General features: G+C 34.4%; 1 protein-coding gene across 1 annotated transcript; it reads right to left on the minus strand.

Annotated features, from left to right (window-relative positions):
* Positions 1 to 2,349: 2,349 nt before the first annotated feature.
* LOC114306089 (putative beta-1,3-galactosyltransferase 2) lies at positions 2,350 to 9,028 on the minus strand. Its single transcript, XM_082921256.1, has 8 exons — positions 7,038 to 9,028; positions 6,483 to 6,579; positions 5,732 to 5,775; positions 5,441 to 5,622; positions 5,280 to 5,343; positions 4,827 to 4,899; positions 4,570 to 4,690; positions 2,350 to 3,402 (listed from the first exon to the last, which is right to left on the minus strand). The coding sequence occupies exons 2-8, from the start codon at positions 6,555 to 6,557 to the stop codon at positions 3,374 to 3,376; spliced, it is 588 nt and encodes a 195-aa protein (XP_082777382.1). The 5' UTR covers positions 6,558 to 6,579; positions 7,038 to 9,028; the 3' UTR covers positions 2,350 to 3,373.
* Between the last annotated feature and the right edge of the window lie 11,269 nt (positions 9,029 to 20,297).

Consider the following 20,297-nt stretch of genomic DNA (forward strand, 5'->3'; position numbering starts at 1 on the left):
ATAAATAGAAAAGGATGTGTATATGTAAGTTCAAAAGGTACCCGAAGGAGGCACGAAGGTTCCTTCTCTTCCTTATCACATATGGCCATATATAACTGCTGTAGCCCTCCAACTCTCTCATGCAATTCCAATCTCTCTCTCTCTCTCTCTCTCTCTCAGGTATATACATAATGATGGATAAGAGGATGATTGTGTCAAGAAGGGCAGTTATGGATTCTGTGAACCGGAGGAGACATGTCAGACTCCCTCCGGTGAGAGGAAGGATCAAACGCCGCATTTTCGCCATCATTTATCGAAAGCTGAAGCATGGAAGCAGCCACAGCCTTCACTACGTTGTCACCAACTGCAACCATTGTTAATCAGCCATCTTTTGCTTGATCTTGCTAGTCCTCACGTGGGTATTTTAGCTGCATATTAGTGGATGCTAAAAATATTAAATTACTATATCTCAAAAAAGCTGTTTTTGTTGCTTCTGTTGTTGTCATGTTACTTCTCTTTCTTAAGTCTCAACCAGGTGAGACTCATCAGCCTGCGTTTGTTGAATTCTAAATGACTTTGAAGATGGTTACGTAAGTGGTTGATTATTCTCACAATTGTGACTCTAGTTAAAAATTTAACGAATCAATAAATAAATAAAGAATTTCGTTATGAGGTTAATGATGTCTACATGTTCTGGATCTTGTTATTTATTATCTTGATACTTTCTTTCATGATATTCGTTTAGTTAGTGAAGGGAGAGGGCTTCGTGGGCTGATCTGTGAGGGGAGAGGTAGTTACGACCGAATTGGTTGTAGGGAGAGGGCAGAGGAGGTGGCAACACAGCTAGAATGGTGAGAGGGGTCGTGTGGGTATACGCGAACTGAGAGGGAACGGTGAGAATGGTGGAAAATGATAGGAGATGGTTGGTGGCCATAGCTGGTGGTTGGAAGTGGAAGGAAGGTGGTTGGTAACGGCAACTGGTGGCAGGGAGGTGATTGTAAGTAAGTAGGAGGAGTAGCTAGGGATGCTTTTAGGGTTAGGGTTAGGATTAGGGTTAGGGTTAGGGTTAGGGTTGGGTTTCTAAGGAAATAAATGATCAGGATTGACCTTTTGTTTGGGAAAGAATGTGATGTTGAGGATTAATTTATCTTTGAGCATTGTTATTCAAGTTTCATAATTATGTTTACTTTTCAAACTTAATGATTACGACATGTAAGGCAGCTATCTTCAATCTGATTTTATTATCAACAAATTATCTCACTTATATATTCTTGAATTTATAAAAGGAGTTTAAAAATTAAACTTATATATTATTTTTCTTTATCTTTTTACGTTTTTTGTGAGCTTTTAATTAAATTCTTTTACGTCAAGTATAATTTTTGAAAAATATTTGAGTTATTTAAATATTTTTTACAATTCAATTCACAATAATGTGGTATGATAACTGTCAATTTTTAATTAGCTACACACTTTTTTTTTTGATCGGCAAAGAAAAATTTCATTAACAGCATGAAATTAAAGGTACAAGAAGACGACATGCTTTAAGAGAGATTCGGAAGTATAAAAATACCCCTACTACTGATACTTGCATCCATACAACCAACCCCTTGGCCTCACGTTTTTTTTTGAAAACAAAAAAGCTAAGAAGGACTTAACTAAACATTAAAATACCAGAGTCCCACTACTACAAAAACAGATAAAGATCACACTTTTTTTGTGTGATATTTGTTATTTAATCACACCTTTTAAGTTTTATTGAAGTGTGATCTTTGGGAGTGTGATTAAAAATGGTCATTTTTAATCACACCTTTTAAGTGTGATTAAAAACATTTAGATCACACCTTTTAAGTGTGATTAATAACATTAGATCACACCTTTTAAGTGTGATTAAAAACATTTAGATCACATCTTTTAAGTGTGATTAAAAACATTTAGATCACACCTTTTAAGTGTGATTAATAACATTAGATCACACCTTTTAAGTGTGATTAAAAACATTTAGATCACATCTTTTAAGTGTGATTAAAAACTAATAAAACCTGTGATAATAAACTTTAGATCACACCTTTTAAGTGTGATTAAAAACATTTAGATCACATTTTTTAAGTGTGATTAAAAACTAATAAAACCTGTGATAATAAACTTTAGATCACATCTATTAAGTGTGATTAAAAACATTTAGATCACATTTTTTAAGTGTGATTAAAAACTAATAAAACCTGTGATAATAACATTTAGATCACATCTTTTAAATGTGATTAATTACTAAAAAGATTCGACATATTTGAAGAATAATCAATATTATTTTTGTACGCGCATTTTAAGAATGTAATACACACTATATACTATACTTTTAATCATAACCACATATTCAATGGAATAGCGCCATATATTTCATAAATGAAAGTTAAATATGTTCAAAAGTATATACAAAGGAATTAAATAAAAAATTTTAAACTGTGCTTACATATATTAAAAAATAAAAAATAAAAAAACTTGAAAAATTAAGTCATTGAATTCTTTGACCATATTTTGCATCTCTCCAAAAAATTTCTAACCTGAAAAATAAAAACACAAATTAATTCAACAACTCGGATGAAAAGCCACACCAAACTAAATTAAATAAATTAAATTAAATAAATGATTGACTTACAATGACAAAGAGATCCCAACAATGTCAAATATAGTCGGATTATTATAGGGCAGCCACATAAAATCGGGCAAATGAAGTCACTATCTAAAACTTTCAAACAGATTAAAGAAGCATGAAGCTTAAATATACTTCATTTGACTTTGCATTTGCAATTCCCATGAAGGGCTGCTAAAAGGGTTAATTATGTAATAACGCCCCCAGAAACCACCAATCCATCAAATAATATAAACCTTTACTTATAGTAAATAAGTAAGAATTTCACATTATGATAATGAATAATAATAAGCTGAGAAAAGATTTCAATCTGCATAACCCGCCAAAGATTTGATGATCAATTTACCCACCCAGAAACGATTGGATAGCAATTACGAAATGATTAATGCCACAAAAAAAAGGAAATCTTAGAACCTAAAATCAATACCTCATAAACCAACAAAATCAAATGAAACCCAAATCATTAAAATCACAAATCAATACAATACTCATGAAATATGACTAATAAATAGATCAGCTAAAGCTTCAAGACCCATCACCCAAAGACCTTCAAAAGATTCAACTGTGTGCCCGGAAAGCAAAAGCTAATGATATCATCAAAGTTCATTCACTAGCAAGTATAAACCACAAAAGAGAAAAAACAAAGAGAAAGAAAATAATTTTAAAAAAAATCAAGAGGTATACTATTACCCTCAAAATAAGAACCCATAGCTGTTGTTGAATAACTAAACCACTTTCACCACCACATTACCACCAAAGCCCAAACTTTTCTATACCTGAAATAAACAAATTAGGTAAAAGGTGAATGAAAATATGTGTTTAAAAACAAAGAAAGCATATGAGAGAGAAATGTGATAAATTTTTTGTGAACTCAAGATTATGTGAAGTCCCAACATAGAAATGTGATAAATTTTTTGTTTGAGCACTCTATCTAAACACTATGTTCAGATTATCGGATATTTTGTTCAACATGCTTTTTGATTATTTTGTTTAAATTTTTTATTAGACATTGTGCTCGACTCAATTTATTAAGTCATTATGTTCAGTTGATAAATTAGGTCATTCTAACGGAGATAATCTGAGAGAACCTCACTGGTTTATTTAAATAATGCTGATCACACCTAAATATGGCACTATCCCACAAATCCACAATGCTTTGTTATCTCTTCATTGATCACTCACATTAATCAATTTAGAAAACATTACGTAGAAACAATATCTACAAAGAGAGTATTGTATTGAATAAGAAAAATATTTCAAACACCTAATTTATCACTCTTAAAAATTATCTCTAATGATATGTTTGACAAGCATCAAATTTTAAACATTCCATCATGTGGGATCTAACCTCAATATCATATCATTAGAGGTAATAAACTATGAGGATGTCGCATTATTGATTAAATAATAAAGAGAGTTTTGTATTAAATAATAATGCTACATATCTACAAAAATTAAAAATGCATGAAGTATTGTCAACACAACATTCTCAATATATTAAAAAAAGAAAGTATATACTATTTTCCAATAATAAAATTAAGGAATAAAAATGAAAAAAAAAAAAAAAACTTTGCTTAGGGAGATGGTAACCATCCAAGTTGAGTTGAGTTGGGGATGCCTTTTAACAAAGAGAGGGAAACAAAACGACAAAAGACAGCTTTTCTCCACATGCACTATCCTTTGTTTAATCTTATTTAAGCACTATAACAAGTTTTCTTGTAAATTAAAAGTTTATGTACTCAGTAACATCAAATACAAGCTCGGATAAATTTTTTTAAATTGCTTCATTTTAAATCGGATAAAATGTTTACATTTATTTGTTAGTGAATAACTCAAGTTTACAAAAAAAAAAATTCGGTCCAATATTGTTGGGTATTTTTTTAGGGGGAGAAAAAATGAGGTATCAACATGTATTATGCATTAAAAACTGGATATGGTTTTACCTATGTTTACATGAACGTCGTCATCAATTTTGAGATAGAAATCTGCATCCCACAAAGCAACAACGGTAGCAAAATATATCTTTGTTTTCGCTGACAATTCATTGTAGCCCTCTACATGTTTCTGCCCAAAGAACATAAACAAAGTCAAGTGCGTGCCTAACAAACACGCTTTTATTTAGTCTTTAACATTCATGCTACTCAAAACAGTTATTGGCAATGGCAATAGAGGAAGCAAAGAAAAACGAACGCAACATCACCAGCCGCAAGAAGTCCTTGTGCTTTCTTTCCTCTGCTTCAATAGCTTTGTCAAGAATACCATCGGATGTTGAACTAGTGACGAAAAAAAATTAATAAATTCATTTTCACTTGCAAAATTCCTAGTCCACAGCTCACTGATATGCAAAATGTTACTAGTGACAGAAAAACAATTAATAGATTCATTTTCATTTAGTGTAGAAACCAGCCAAATGTTACATTGTTTGAGTCATGGAATTCCATGTTATGTTAAACTTATTGTGGTTGGTGTTACTATTCTAGGAAACATGGTTCAGACTTCATCATTAAATTGATACAATTTAAAAAAAAAAAAAAAAAAAAACTCAATTTTTTCAATCACATAAGTTGTAGAGAATACATAAAACCACAACTAAAAACCACATACGTATGCAATTAGCTAATATCAGCTCTGAAAAGCATATACTAATTCGTACCTGTGACCAATAACAAAGCTTATGACAATGCCCTTCTCTTCCTCTGGCTTCCTTCTTTTCTCACCTTCAATTTTTTTTATCAGAGAACCCATTACTCATTGATCATATACAATAACATCAATCATGAAATAAAAACAAAGCTGCAAGATCAGCTAATGCACCTTGGGGCATCCACGTCTCCCGCAGGGAATCTCTTCGCTTTTGGCTACTAAAAGCTGTATTAATTCCCATAACCATGAAATATTTTTTGTTAGACTTTGCAACCTTTTGGTTTATTGACTTCGGAGAGGCCCTCGGTAGAAATATATTCCTTGTTTTTACTGCTGCTGATTCATCTTGTGTTCTGCATTCCATAATCAGAAACAGGATGTGAATTCAGTTGACTCCATGCCATACATGAGGGCATCACTTGTAAATTGTATCCAACTCAAACAAGCATTGGGATTGCTTACCGTTTGGGATGATGAGCCTTTAAAACTTCATTGCTTACAAGCTTCTGATGAAAACCAAGGAAAACACAAAGTTTGAAGTATGAACACATCAGTATTATGAACTTGATAATTAAATGAAGCAACAAAACAGAAAATGAGTAAATAGTTGATGATGATAAGTCTAGAAGAGAGAATAATTTCCATCAGAAAATTTGTTTGCACACTGTATTTGGATAAATGCTACATTTTTTAATTTCTTGAAAAAAATATATAGAAGTTAGAGAAGTTGGAGGTTTAAATTGATTCAAGTGGAGGCTGCTTGAGATTATGAAAAAATAACTCTTTGTAGTGATTGAAGACTCATATACCCATGAACAATCTGAATGATCTTTCAGGCTAACCTGATCTACCTCATGAGCTCCAAGTTCAAGCTTTGCTTGAAAAACTTAAGAGTTGAGAAACAGGATTTATTTTCTGCTCGTAAATCTGACAAATATTTTGTGAAACTCCAAAATCAAGTAGATCTTGTAGTCACCATGGTTGATAATAGCTATTCCAAATGAGGAAAAGCCAAATAATGTATCGCCAAGTAAGCTTTTAGCAATTATATTCTAGTGGTCACTGAAACCAATCCTTTCTTAAGTTGTGTTTGGATCTTGGATTTGGCGAGGGATTTGTGTGAAGGGAAAAGAAAAGATCCAAACACAAACTGAAAGTTGGCTTCCAAATGCAGCTAAACGTTAGGTTTTGTTAAAATGGAAGATGCACTCACAAGTTTGGGATTATAAGCCTCAGAAACTAAGTGTCTTCTTTCAGCTTTGACAGCAGTTGTCCTTGCAATAACCATTGTTTCAGGCACCAGCCATATCCTGATACCAAGTGCTCCAAATCAATATGACATGCAAATATTGTTAATGCTTCATCTTTCATGCATAAAACTAGGTGTAGAAAAATTGTACAAGTTGCTAACAACTAAAATAAGATCCATATAAAATATCAAATATGTGGACTTTAGTCCCCACCACATCGGATGGGGTTCTGGAGGGGTAGATTGGGTACAAGCCTTATAAGGGTCACTGGTCCAGTGGTTATTGATCCCTCAATCTTGAGTTTGTAGGTTCAAACCTAGAGGGCAAATAAGAATGTCCTGTTTGTTTAAGAAATGTTTGATCCCTCAATCTTGACTTCACATAATCTTGAGTTCATTGTTTAAAAACAAAACAATTGCAAAATATAAGAATGTCCTGTTTATTTAAATGAAATGAAATCAGATGAGACAGAACAATTGCAAAATATAAGAATGTCCTGATAAGAAATTAGACCGCACCAGGAACACCGGCGAATCGGAGAGCCTCTTCAATCATGTGAATCTGAGCGGACCGATGTTCTTGAAGTTGAAAGCTTCGAGCCTGCTATTAATGGCTGTGGTGGTCCCTGAGCAGCTCGTTCGCCACTGGAGTGAGAGCAGCAGAGGGAAAGCCAATGGAGTGAGAAACAAAAGAGTGAGGCTCCTTAACCCCGTCGCTCGACGCCATTTTCTGCCGTGCTCACAGTCGCGAGAGAGAGAGAGATGGGGATTTTTGGTTCAAAAATTAGGGATTTGAGATTTGGGGATTTTTGGTTGAGGGAGGGAAAAAACGAGCGGGAATTAGATTTTATGCTTTTTTTTTTTCCGCCACATCAAGCATAACTGGCTCAAATGAAAATTTAAGGTACGGTTTGATAACATTTATATTTTTAATTTAGGATTACAAAAATTTTATAGATTAATTTTTATTTATTTTTAAAAAATATATAAATTACAAATACGTTTGAATAAAATATTTTAAAAAAATTAAATTATAAACTAAAAAATATGTTTATCCAAGTCTAAAATATTTATATTTATTTTTTTATTATTTATGACAATGAGATCATGCACATTTTTATTGAAAAAAAATATAATTGAAAAAATTTTATTTGAAAAAAAAATATTTAAAAAAATAATAAAAAAAATTAATTAAAAAAATATTTGAAAAAACAATTAATTAAAAAAAATTGTTAGTCAAATTTTTAGATTTTTGTTTAAAAACCAACATAAACTCATTTTTTGAGAGAGATTAGTGAAAGAGAGGGAAAAGATGGATGAGCAAGAGGCACAGAGAGAAAGAGACAGAGAGAAAGAGAGACCCATTTCATTTTTTGACTTTTTTCTCTTTCAACAACAATGGGCTCAGAGAAAAATATGAGTGTGAATGAGAGAAATGAACGATTGAGAGAGAAGAGAGATGAGGGAGGGAGAGAAATAAAAATAAAAATAAAAAAGAGAAACAAGATGAGCGAGAGAGAGAAAAAAACAGTAAAAAGAGATGAACAAGAGATATAGAGAGAGAATGAAAGAGAAGAAAGATGAGCAAGAGAGATGAGAGAGCCAGAGAGAATAGTGATGAGTAAGAGAGAGAGAGAGACACACACACACAGAGAAAAAAAGAAGAGAGAAACAAGATGAGCGAGAGATAGACAAAAAGAGAGAGAGAGAAACAGCAAAAAGAGATGAACAAGAGATATAGAGAGAGACATAGAAAGAGAGAGAGATAGAGAGAGAGAGAAGAAAGATGAGCAAGAGAGATAAGGAGCAGAGAGAGATGAGAGAGCTAGGGAGAAGAGTGATGAGTGTGTGAGAGAAAGAGAGAGGCCCATTTTATTTTTTGACTTTTTTCTCTTTCGACAAGTGATTAAGAGAAATGAGAGATGAGCGATTGAAAGAAGAGAGAGAGAAAGAGAGAGAAAAAAAAAAGAGATCGATAATCGAGAGGGAGATCGATAAATCAATAAGAGGGGGTGGAAAAGTGAGCAACGCGAGCACAGTGTGGGATAGAGAGAGAGAGAGAGAGAAAAAAAAAAGAAAGATACAGATAGAAAGGCAAAGAGTGATGAGTAGGGGTAATGAAAAAAAAAATATTTTTTATTTTTTTTAGTTACTAAGGTTGAAAATTTATTTGTTTCATATTTATTTTAATGATTTTTTTTTTTGAAGTAAGGGTAAAATTTTAATGAAAAATATTTTCCATTAAAAATAAAGTTAATTTTTTTTTGTCAATGAAAAATATTTTTCTACGGCCCTTTTTTTTTTTTTTGTTACTAAAATGAGAGTGGCAGAGAAGAAAGAGTGGCGGTAGTGGTGAATGTGGTGGACAAGAGGTGGTGGTGGTGGTGGTGGCGACGAAGGAGATTAGTGGTGAAGTTATAGTAGTGGTAGAGGAGATGGAGTGGCGGTGGTGGAGGAGAGGTAATGGTAGTAGTAGTTGCAGTAGTGGTAGTGGTGGTAGTGGAGTGGTGGCGATGGTGGATAAGAGGTAATAGTAGTAGTAGTGGCAGTAGTGGTGGTGGTCATAGTTCCACCCATTGATTTAAGTATGGTGTTTGTTTTGAGTTTTTAAATCATAATTCTACATCCATTTTTCAAAACTCAATTCAAAATATAATCGTTACTTTTCAAAACTCATAACCAAACACATAATTCAAAACTCTTTTCAAAACTTAATTAAAAATATATATAATCACATTTAATTAAAAAGTGTGGTTAAAATATATATATATATATAATCACACTTAATTAAAAAGTGACATAAAAAATAAATATGATCACACTCAATTAAATTAAGTATAATTAAAATATCAATCTAATTTTTTTTATCACACTTCTAATAAAAGTGAGATATTTTCATTTATCAAAGTGTGATCTTTAACTGTTTTTGTAGTAGTGATATAATCACACTTTAATTAGAAGGTGTGATTAAAAAATATATAAATAATCACACTTTAATTAGAATATGTGATTAAAAAATATATATATAATCACACTTACTTAAAAAGTGTGATTAAAAAGTAGTAGTGTATATATAATTACACTTTAATTAAAAAGGTGTGATTAAAAAATATATAAATAATCACACTTTAATTAGAATGTGTGATTAAAAAATATATATATAATCACACTTACTTAAAAAGTGTGATTAAAAAGTAGTAGTGTATATATAATCACACTTTAATTAAAAAGGTGTGATTAAAAATATATATAAATAATCACACTTTAATTAGAATGTGTGATTAAAAATATATATATAATCACACTTACTTAAAAAGTGTGATTAAAAAGTAGTAGTGTATATATAATCACACTTTAATTAAAATGTGTGATTAAAAAATATATAAACAATCACACTTTAATTAGAATGTGTGATTAAAAAATATATATATAATCACACTTGTTTAAAAAGTGTGATTAAAAAGTAGTAGTGTATATATAATCACACTTTAATTAAAATGTGTGATTAAAAAATATATAAACAATCACACTTTAATTAGAATGTGTGATTAAAAAATATATATATAATCACACTTGTTTAAAAAGTGTGATTAAAAAGTAGTAGTGTATATATAATCACACTTTTAATTAGAAGGTGTGATTAAAAAAAATATATATAATCACACTTAATTGAAAAGTGACATAAAAAATAAATATTATCACACTCAATCAAATTAAGTGTGATTAAAACATCAATCTAATTTTTTTTATCACACTTCCAATAAAAGTGAGATCTTTTTTTTTGTCAAAGTGTGATCTTTAACTATTTTTGTAGTAGTGTCCCCACAAAAATCAACCCACCAAACACCTCTGATCAACCCAATTACCAAGAATCCCTCACCTATGCTGCTACAAACTCCCCAAGCCCACACCTATGTTGCTGTAGCTCTCACCACACCTCTGATCACATCACGCCTATGCTGCTGTAGCCCACACCTCTGACCACACCTGCTGTAGCCCACTCCTCTTTTGCAGCCCACACCACACCTCTGATGAACCCACACCACACCTCTGATGTACCCACACCTCTGACCACACCTGCTATAGCCCACACCTCTACAGCCCACGCCTATGCTGCTGCCACACCCGAAACCCATCCCTGTGCTGCTATTCCGACCGAGAGAAACTCCATAGCCAACGCCTATGCTGCTGCCACACCCAAAACCCACCCCTGCTGATCTTGACAAAGCAGCTCCAACATTAGCTGCAATGCAGAAAACATCTCCGGTGTTGGTGGTAGAAGTTCCTGAGCTCCTCTCCGACGAACTCCTCACCGACCAGTTGTATTGCCTCGGCTGAGGCTGATAGGAAACCAACGAAACTTCTTCTAACTCACACTGCGGATCCACACACCCACCGAGCACCGACCACCTGACTTTCATACATTAGGAAGAAGATCACCCCTCAAACTCTCGCACGAAGAGGAGCGCTCGAGTGCACACTAGACAGTTCTGGATCGCCGACGACACCCATGGTTCCGCCCAAACAGAGCATCGATACATCCCCATCAATTTGAACTATAGTGCACCCCTCAAACTCCTACTCGCAAAAGAGGGCTCGAATGAAATTCCGGGACGACCCCCGAAACAACAACTGAACGACCACCGACTCACCACAAAAAACTCACCCGCAGCAACATAAGGCACACCTAGGTGGGAAGAAAGGGGGACTCTAGTTTATAGAAGTTAAAACTAACAGAAAACTAGCAGACAGACGAGCTAAGCCAGCCGACCGCCATAGCCAAGGCGGCGGCCGACCGGCCCAAAAAGAGGTCGGAGAAGGAGGTTTTTTAGAGGCCGGGGAAAGAGGTTTTTTAGAGAGAGAGAGAGAGAGAGAGAGAGAGAGAGAGAGAGAGAGAGAGAGAGAGAGAGAGAGAGAGCGCTCAGAAAAAGGCTTGTTGACAAAGGCTTGTTGAATGAATCTCTTTGAAGAGGTTCAAGGCTTCAATTAGGTACACACTTAATAATATAAGACTCACCTCTCTTACAACCATACCACAAAGAATGTGCCTATTTTCAAATTTTTTTATGCATGTAACATGATGAAACTAATAACAATAAGGGAGTAAATTGCAAGACAACCATACCACAAAGAATGTCACTATTTTCAAAAGAACATATTGATATTTAAGTCTAAAAATTAGGCTTATTTTTTAAATTTAATGATGTGATAATTAATTAGAATATTTAAGATAACACTCTCTTTTACATCATTAAATTTAAAAAATAAATCTAAAAAGTAGAAGTTATATATTATTTTCTTTTTCGAAAGCATTGGTATAAAGTATTTTTTGGTCAAATAAGAAATGAGTAAAATAAACTCTCTCTGGCATTCTTTATAACACTAATATGTTACTCATTGACAAGACGACCATATATATATATATATATATATTATTTTATGTAAAAATATCTATATTATTATATATGTGAAATTTTGAAATGATGTTGGCATAAAATATATTATATTTTAGATTTTTTTAAAATACCTTTATAGTTGATGTTAATGCAAAAAAGAGAAAGATACTAGAAAATGAGATCAAAGGTTTGGCAATGCAGGCCCTTACAACCCTTATCACTTTGAACAATACATATTATGTACGCAATTTTCTTGTCATTATTCTTATACTATTTTATTTTTTTCTCAAGTTGCATATGCATCGTTTGTGTGGACTGCTAATATAAAATATATGGTTAAGGGCAGTTAGCCTAGTGATTCATGTAAATATCTCTTGGAAGAGTGAGAATGTCGGAAGTTTAGGATTCGAGTCAATGGAGCGGCTATAACTTTTTTGTTATAATCTAACTTACTAACTTACTAACATCCTATCATATGTATTAAATATATATATATATATATATATAGTTGGTCACTATAACTTTCCTATGGGCTTAGTCTTAAGGGAAAAGTTATGGGTTCAACTCTCCCTTAGCTAAGGCTAACTCCAATAAGTGCTAATCTAATAACTAACAACTGACTTTCTCTAATCAAATAATATATATATGCACTACTTTTTTTTTTTTTTTTTTGGTTGCATGAAGGTGAAAATAAATATTAAGTGGAACATTGACATCATTCTAAGTCACTAATTAACTAAAAGGGTGATATTATTTAGACAAGAAAATTAGATTTATTTTTTAAATTTAATGATGTGACAATCTAGTAAAATATATAAGACAACTCTCTTTCTTTCTCATATTTTCTCTGATTATCAACCAAATGAACTTGTACAATATTTTCCTATTTAAAATTACAAAATATGATTGGGTGAATACTCCTATTCTCTCACTAATCCAATCACGAATTTCTCACTAATGCAATTTTTGATTAATTAGTGATACATCCTAATATTATTGTTATAATAATCTGTATTGTGAAAGAAAAAACACTTGACTTCAATGGTCAAATGAATTCATTACTATCAATGGAATTACCGTTTATTTATTTATAGTTCCAAGCATTACATAGACTAATCATCCCACATCATCCAATCACTCACAATCCTCTTAGTGAGACAAGGATAATACTCTTCTTATATTTTTTAGTCCGTTATTTTCCTTGTATCATTTTTTATGTTAGTTTTTTGCTTTTTTGAAAACCGATTTGTGTGCATTTTAGCAAATTGTAGGATTTTAAAATTAATAATCAAGCAAACCTACAATGACTCATTGGACTAATTCGAACTCAAAATCTTAGATCTTATTTTTAAATTTTTATCGTTCGTGTAACCCTTTGGTATTTATTTATTTTACTTAATTACAGGACTTCTCGTGCTCCTAAAAATATAAGTGCGTGTTTGATTGGACGGACTGAATAAGGGGAGATTAAAATCCATCGGACTTGAATCCCGAGACTGTGAATCCCCCGGGCTATTTGGTTAGATTAGATGTGTATCTCGTATTTGTTTTCTCATTGAATTAGATGTTTGGAAATTACTATTTTTAGTGAATTCAATGTTTGGTTGGACAGACTGGATAAGATAAATGAGTAAAACACTATTTTACCCTTTTTCAATTATTTAATAAGTAATAACAATATTAAACATATTTTTAATACTTTAATTATTTTTAGCTAGATTAAATAAAAAAATTATTTATTTTATTTTTTACACAATTAAATAAATTTATTTTTTTAAATTAAATAAATAAAATATCAATAAAAATATATGTTTTTTTAATTAAAATTTTAAATAAATTTATTTTAAAAAATAATAATAATGAAATAATGAAATTAAATAAAACATCTATTAAAATTTAAATAATGAAATTAAATAAAATATAAACAAAATTTAAAAATAAAACATCAATAAAAATATCTATAAAAAATTATTTTAAAAAATTAAATAAATAAAAACTCAATAAAAAGTTAAATAAAATTATTTTATTTTTAAATTGAGACATTTAAATTTTATTAAATTTTACTAAATTTAATACATAATTAAATAGTAGAGGGTCAAAATGGTGATTTCATCACCTAATCCCAACAGTAAATAATCCCATGGAAATCTCACCTCCCCCTTAGGATACAACAGTCTTTCATATGAGGGATATAGAGTTCGGCCAGACTCCATATCTGACGGACCCAAAAAAAAAAAGGCCAGATTGAATGTTTCCAATGGATTACAATCTGCACAGTAAATAGTCCACTCTCTTATCCCCCAATCAAACACACCCTAAATGCATTCTAATTTTCATTTTTTCCCTCTATACTATTTCTACTTTGTTAACTTTTTCTTTCTTTAATTTGTTTGTTGTTTATAAAAGTAGTAATCTCTCAAAAGAGAATCTTTTTCACTTTTCACAAAGAAAAAAAATCCTTAAATCATAATTTCTCGATATAACTAGAAACACGGGATATGTGAATCAAACTCATTCTTTTATGTCTAGAGAGAAAAATATGTTAGAGTCGTGGCATGTGTAGGGAAATGCTTTGGTGTGTTTTAGGGCTGCATATTATATGTATTCTGTTATAAAATGTGTAATTTTATTATAAAATTTTGTAATGTTAATTGCAAATTGATGTAATAAAAAATATTGTAATCAAGTCACAAACTTGTTAAGACTACTGAGAATAATCAAGCTCAATCATCACAGCTCAAGTCACAAGACACCACAGCTTCCTCACAGCTCAAGCCACAGTACGTGGCTTCCTCTACTAAGGCTAGTTAGACAGTTAGATGAGTTGTTAGAACTCTAGGCATCTCAGACTTGGTCATCCCTCATCTAAGAAGCTTCAGTACATTGTTAACACTTCTCATTTGTCTTCTCCTACTTTATTTGGTTTATGTACTAATTGTTGTGTTTCTAAGACACATAGATTACCATTTAGTTTGTCTAATTCTACTGTGAATTAGCCTCTAGCTCTTATTCACTCCGATGTTTGGGGTCTTTTTTCTGCCTCTCTATCTGGTTACAAGTACTATGTAGTTTTCATAGATGATTTTAGTAAGTTTACGTGGCTATTTCTTCTGTATTACAAAAGTGAGGTGTTTTATAAATTTCTTGAATTCCATGTGTTGGTTGAAAATCAATTTTCTACTTCTCTTAAGATTCTTTGCTGTGATAATGGAGGTGAATACTTATCTACAGAATTTCAAACTTTTCTTAAAAATAAAGGCATTTTGCATCATCTTACATGTCCTCACACTCCAGCTCAAAATGGAATGGCTGAACGTAAGCACAGGCATTTCATTAAGACTACCATTGCCTTAATGCATCATGCTTCTCTCCCTTTGCATCTCTAGTTTGAAGCTCTAGCTATAGCAATAGTGCTCATTAATCGACTACCTATTGTAGACGTCCCCGAACGCCCCGGGAGGATGAGTCCCGTTCTGTTCATTTTGAGTTCACTACAGCTCGGTCTCTCAAATTGTCACGGTTCTTAATCTGAACCAAAGAGTCCAAATCCGGTAAATCGTTTTGAGAAACAGATTTTTGAAAGAAGTGCCAAACATGGACTGCTTTGCCAGATACAGAGTCGCCACTCTATGGGGGAATTTAGGAAACCCTGACTCGGTGCCAAAGGCCACGTGTCCGTCATCACCAAAGTTGCCTCGGCTCGGGAGCTTGGGTACGATTGAGGAAGGTCAGTTATGAGTACCCCCTCTCACCCGATCCGAAGATCGGCCTCTACTAACCATGATATCCATTTTTGAAAACGTTATGTGTTCTTATTCTGGTTATTTAGCCTAGAATTACTATGTTATGGGCACAGCAAATAAGTATAGACCAAATTGCCTAAATTGGAACAAAACATTTCATGCTTGTTTTTTAAAATGGTTTGCTACTCGCAAGTAGGCTAAAATGTAGGTTTTGCCACCCTCAAGTGGCTTTAGAAAAGATGGTTTTGCCACTATCTAGTGGGTTTAAAACTCACAGTTTTAATGCATTATTCCAATTTAGGTAATTCAACCTCCACCCACAGGCATTCAAGCAGTTATATCACATAAGTAGCCTCATGGTAAGCATGCTGTCATGGCAACACTCACACGCATGCAAGGATGCTAAAACATAAATGCTCACTGAGTACTCCAAGCCAAAACAGAAACTAGTTAGTAATCATATGCATGATCCTAGTTCATGTTAAGACGGCTAATGCAACACATGCAAGATGCAGCTATAATAGGCTCGGCTAATCTATGGATGTCATATGATGATGCTACAACTAACACGTATTCAACTTGGAATTGAAATACGATGCAGTTAGTATGATGCGCCGAGCCCGGTGCATACAAGACAAGTGTATGGATGCACGCATGCATAGCATAAGGTATGCTAAATTAAATATGACCTAATACTAACCATTGAAAGCAGGTAAGTAAAAGGGAGAAAGAAGTGGGAGTTGGAAGACATGCACAAACGCACCCACACTTATTACAAATTCGCCCTCGCTCGGAGGGACCAAAAGAATAATACAAATCAATCAACCTACAAGCTAATTAAATATTACAGACCACTTAACTAGTTAAGCAAATTAACTAAGCTAAGAAAGCAGTAAAGGCCTCGGGAAGAGGGTCCAATGCACGCGTCCTCGGGTTTGCTCAGAAATCCATCGCCATGTACAAACTACCTCTGTTTACCCTGCTCTGCTCTTCTGAAGATTGCACAACTCCCAAGGAGTGCTCTATGGATTTTGGAGAGCATCACCGACCAAGTGGGATCATCACCGGCCATTTTGAAGTGGTCATCGACCATCCATTGAGCTCTCGGCCAAATATATTTGGTCGGTCAGCAGTATATATGGCCGGCCGGCCAAAATTTCCTGCAGAAACCTGTTTGACAGCAGCAGAGGGCAGACAAGGCATGGCAATGCATTTTCAAAGAATTGTTTGCACCACCACCCTCTTTATCATGCTCATGACTCAAAGGAGGATGGTCCTTGACGCTCGGACCACCAATCACGCATTTCGATGCGTGATGGCCCAAGAGCCAAGTTGTGCAATTTCAATGGAATGAAATGCATACAAACAAACAATGGGCCCCAACCTCCATCATAATCAATTGAAGAGGCAAGAGATGCATGCTTAATGTTATGCAACCTAGGCATGGAAGCTAAGCATGCAATATGAGCATATGAACAAGCAATGTAAACACGCAAGCATGCAAGTTATGCAAACTAACAAGCATGCAAGATGGATGAGCATGCAACGACATGTAGGAATGGTCATAAACCAAAATGGGTAGCTCTCAAATAGGCCCAAATCAGTGGCCAAATGCCATGAAAATGAGGGCCAAAACACATACAAGTATGCATGCACACAAAGTCCAACACTTAGGCACCAAAGAGCAACTTTTAAGCACACTTAAAAGAGGATAAACATGGATACATGGCATGCATAGAAAGCTCTGAAATCATATTATAGAAGGTGCAAAACCAAGTAAACAAGACAAGCTAAGTATGCAACAATGGTCTAAAACACAAGGCAAGCCAAGAGGGATTACATGGTAGCTATACAAAGCAAAGCACGGATGACCCGAATGACCAAAAACAGACCTCAAGCACACTAAAACATGTACAGAAGCTTCACAAAGCTAAGCCAAAACAAGTAAGCATAGTGGTCTAAATGCTAAGCACATGTTAAGGCAATTCATGGCATTACAAGACAAGCATGCATAGCAAGCATGGTGTGTCTAAACCAAGTAAAAATAGTGCTATATCATGGAAAAATAAGCACAAACAACACTTAAGACATGGCCAACATGAACTTAAAAATGGTGCTCACACATGAGGCTAAAATGACACTTTTTGAAGACAACAAGGAGAGGGGATGCCTCTCTCCTTCTTAGGACCTTAAACCACCATCCTCACCACTGAAATCCCTCAAGATTTCAGTGGTGAGGAGGCCCAAACAAGGTGGTCCCGAAGTTCACCAAAAATAGCACAAAATGAGGCCAAACAAGGCCTAAGAGGGGGTAAACGACCCTAAACACAAAAGTGACCTTAATGAAGCATCTTAAACACAAAAAAACAGAACTTTTTTATGTTATACGTAAAGCTTAAAACAGCAAACAAGATAGGCTAAAAGTGTGTGCAAAAACGGAGAATAAAGAGGGAAAAGGGATTACCTTTGTAGCCAAAAGGGGACAGCAGCCTCTTGGTCCAAAAAACAGTCCCTTAGCCTCTGAAAATGGCCTCCAAGCTCCTTAGGTTGATGATGGAGGTGTTAGGCCAAGAGTTGTAGTGTAAATGTGCAAGAACTAGACCCTTTTGAACCCTTTAACCCACACAAATGTAGAGAGAGAGGGAGATATAGAGAGGGAGTGATATATATATGATATATATCAAATTTTTCTAACCCTCTAAAGGGGAGGAGAGGCCCTCTTTTTATAGAGAAACCAAGGGGGCAAAGTTTCTCTTAGAAGCTTTGAGCAAAGAGGCCAAGCTTCTCTTAGAAGCTTGGAGCAAAAGGGCCAAGCTTCTTGGAGAAGCTAGGCAAATGGGTCAAAAGGTTCAAGCTTCTTCAAGAAGCTAAAAAAGGATCAAGCTTCTTGGAGAAGCTAAAAAGGATCAAAAGGTTCAAGCTTCTTCAAGAAGCTAAAAAAAGGGTCAAGCTTATTGGAGAAGCTAAAAAGGGTCAAAAGATTCAAACATCCTCAAGAAGCTAAAATCAAGAGTTCAAAAGGTTCAAGCTTCCTCAAGAAGCTAAAATAGGGGGTTCAAAAGGTTCAAACCCCCCTCAAGAAAAGGTCTCGGCCAGAAAAAGTGGCTAATCGGCCAACAAAGTTGGCCGACCGACCACAAAATGTGCCGACCGACCATCAATAGTGCCGACTGGCCATCACCAATGGTCGGTGGCAAGGAAACAAGGCCGGTGGCCTCAAGCCATGGCCGGTGAGGTGTGGGGATGGCCTACAAGCTATTTCCCATCCTCAGAAGCAAAACAGTAAGTGTTTGATGTAAAACCAAACACAAAACAAACAAGTCGAGAGGTCTTGAGGCAAGACGCGTAGTCGAAACCTCCGAGAACTCAAGACGAACACGAACAAGGATGATCATCGAGTGTTCAAACGATGACGTCCAAGTCTTGAGGACGGTCAAAAATGGGGTGTCTACACCTATTGCTAAACTTAACTTTCTCACTCCTTTTGAAGTTTTGTGTCACACTCCTCCAGACTATTCTTTTCTCAGAACTTTTGGTTGTCGATTTTTTCCTTGGTTAAGACCCTATACTCAGCACAAGCTTCAACCTAGGTCTATTCCTTGTCTTTTCATTGGTTATCATCCATCATCAAAGGTTACAGATGTCATGATCCTATTTCTAGTCACATCTATCTCTCTAGACATGTGCTCTTTCATGAAAATTGCTTTCCATTTTCCTCTTCTTCTGCTGCTGTTCCAGCCTCAGCTCCTTCTGTTGCTCAATTGCATTCATTTTTCTAGTCTTCTCCTGTTTCTGCTGTGTTTACCTCTACAGCACCTGCTATTCCAACTGTGTCTCTCCAATCTGCTGCCCCAGTTTCTCCTGATATACGTGCTACTATTCCTACTGGTTCTGTCTTGCCACAGCCTACTACTGCTGCTCCAATTTCAACTTCTTTCTCTACAGCTTCTCCTTCTACAGTTCCTATTTCTTCTCTAACTCTCATTCCTATTTCTTCTCTTCATATTGACTTACCTTTGTTACCATCTGCTCAATCTTTCTCATTGAACTCTCACTCTATGCTCACAAGATCTAAATCTGCTTCTCTTTCTCATCTTTCTCGTATTCCTACTGAGCCTACTTTTTATAAAGAAGCTGCTTCCTCTCCTGATTGGACTACAACTATGAAAGAAGAATTTCAGGCTTTTCAATCGCAGCAAACCTGGTCTCTGGTTGATCTTCCTTCCCATAAAAATGTCATTGGTTGCAAGTGGGTGTATAGACTCAAAAAGAACTCTGATGGTTCTATTGCTAGATACAAGGCCCGGCTGGTTGCCAAAGGCTATCTACAAGAAGAAGGCCTAGACTATCAAGACATCTTTAGTCCTGTTGCCAAACAACCTACAATTCGTATTCTTTTCTGCCTTGTTCTGCATTTTGGTTAGCCCATCAAACATATGGATGTCTCTAATGCTTTTCTCCATGGTGTTCATCATGAGGAAGTATATATGACTCAACCTCCAGGTTTTATAGCAGCTTCTTATCCTCCTAAAGTCTGTAAGTTGCATAAAGCACTATATGGTCTTAAATAGGCCCCTCGGGCATGGTTCTCCATTTTTTCTACTTTTCTCTTGTCTTAAGGTTTTCTTGCTAGCCATTGT

Source organism: Camellia sinensis, chromosome 3, assembly GCF_055761805.1.
Source record: "Camellia sinensis isolate YWXY chromosome 3, ASM5576180v1, whole genome shotgun sequence".
In the NCBI taxonomy this organism is placed as follows: Eukaryota; Viridiplantae; Streptophyta; class Magnoliopsida; order Ericales; family Theaceae; genus Camellia; species Camellia sinensis.

What these genes read in the sequence shown, in the direction of transcription:
- LOC114306089 (XM_082921256.1), bottom strand. Translation starts at nt 6,557, where the DNA reads ATGGTTATTGCAAGGACAACTGCTGTCAAAGCTGAAAGAAGACACTTA. An exon ending in AGGCTTATAATCCCAAACTT is followed by an intron (nt 5,776 to 6,482) that starts GTGAGTGCATCT and finishes GGTTTTCATCAG; the next exon opens with AAGCTTGTAAGCAATGAAGT. An exon ending in AAGGCTCATCATCCCAAACG is followed by an intron (nt 5,623 to 5,731) that starts GTAAGCAATCCC and finishes TATGGAATGCAG; the next exon opens with AACACAAGATGAATCAGCAG.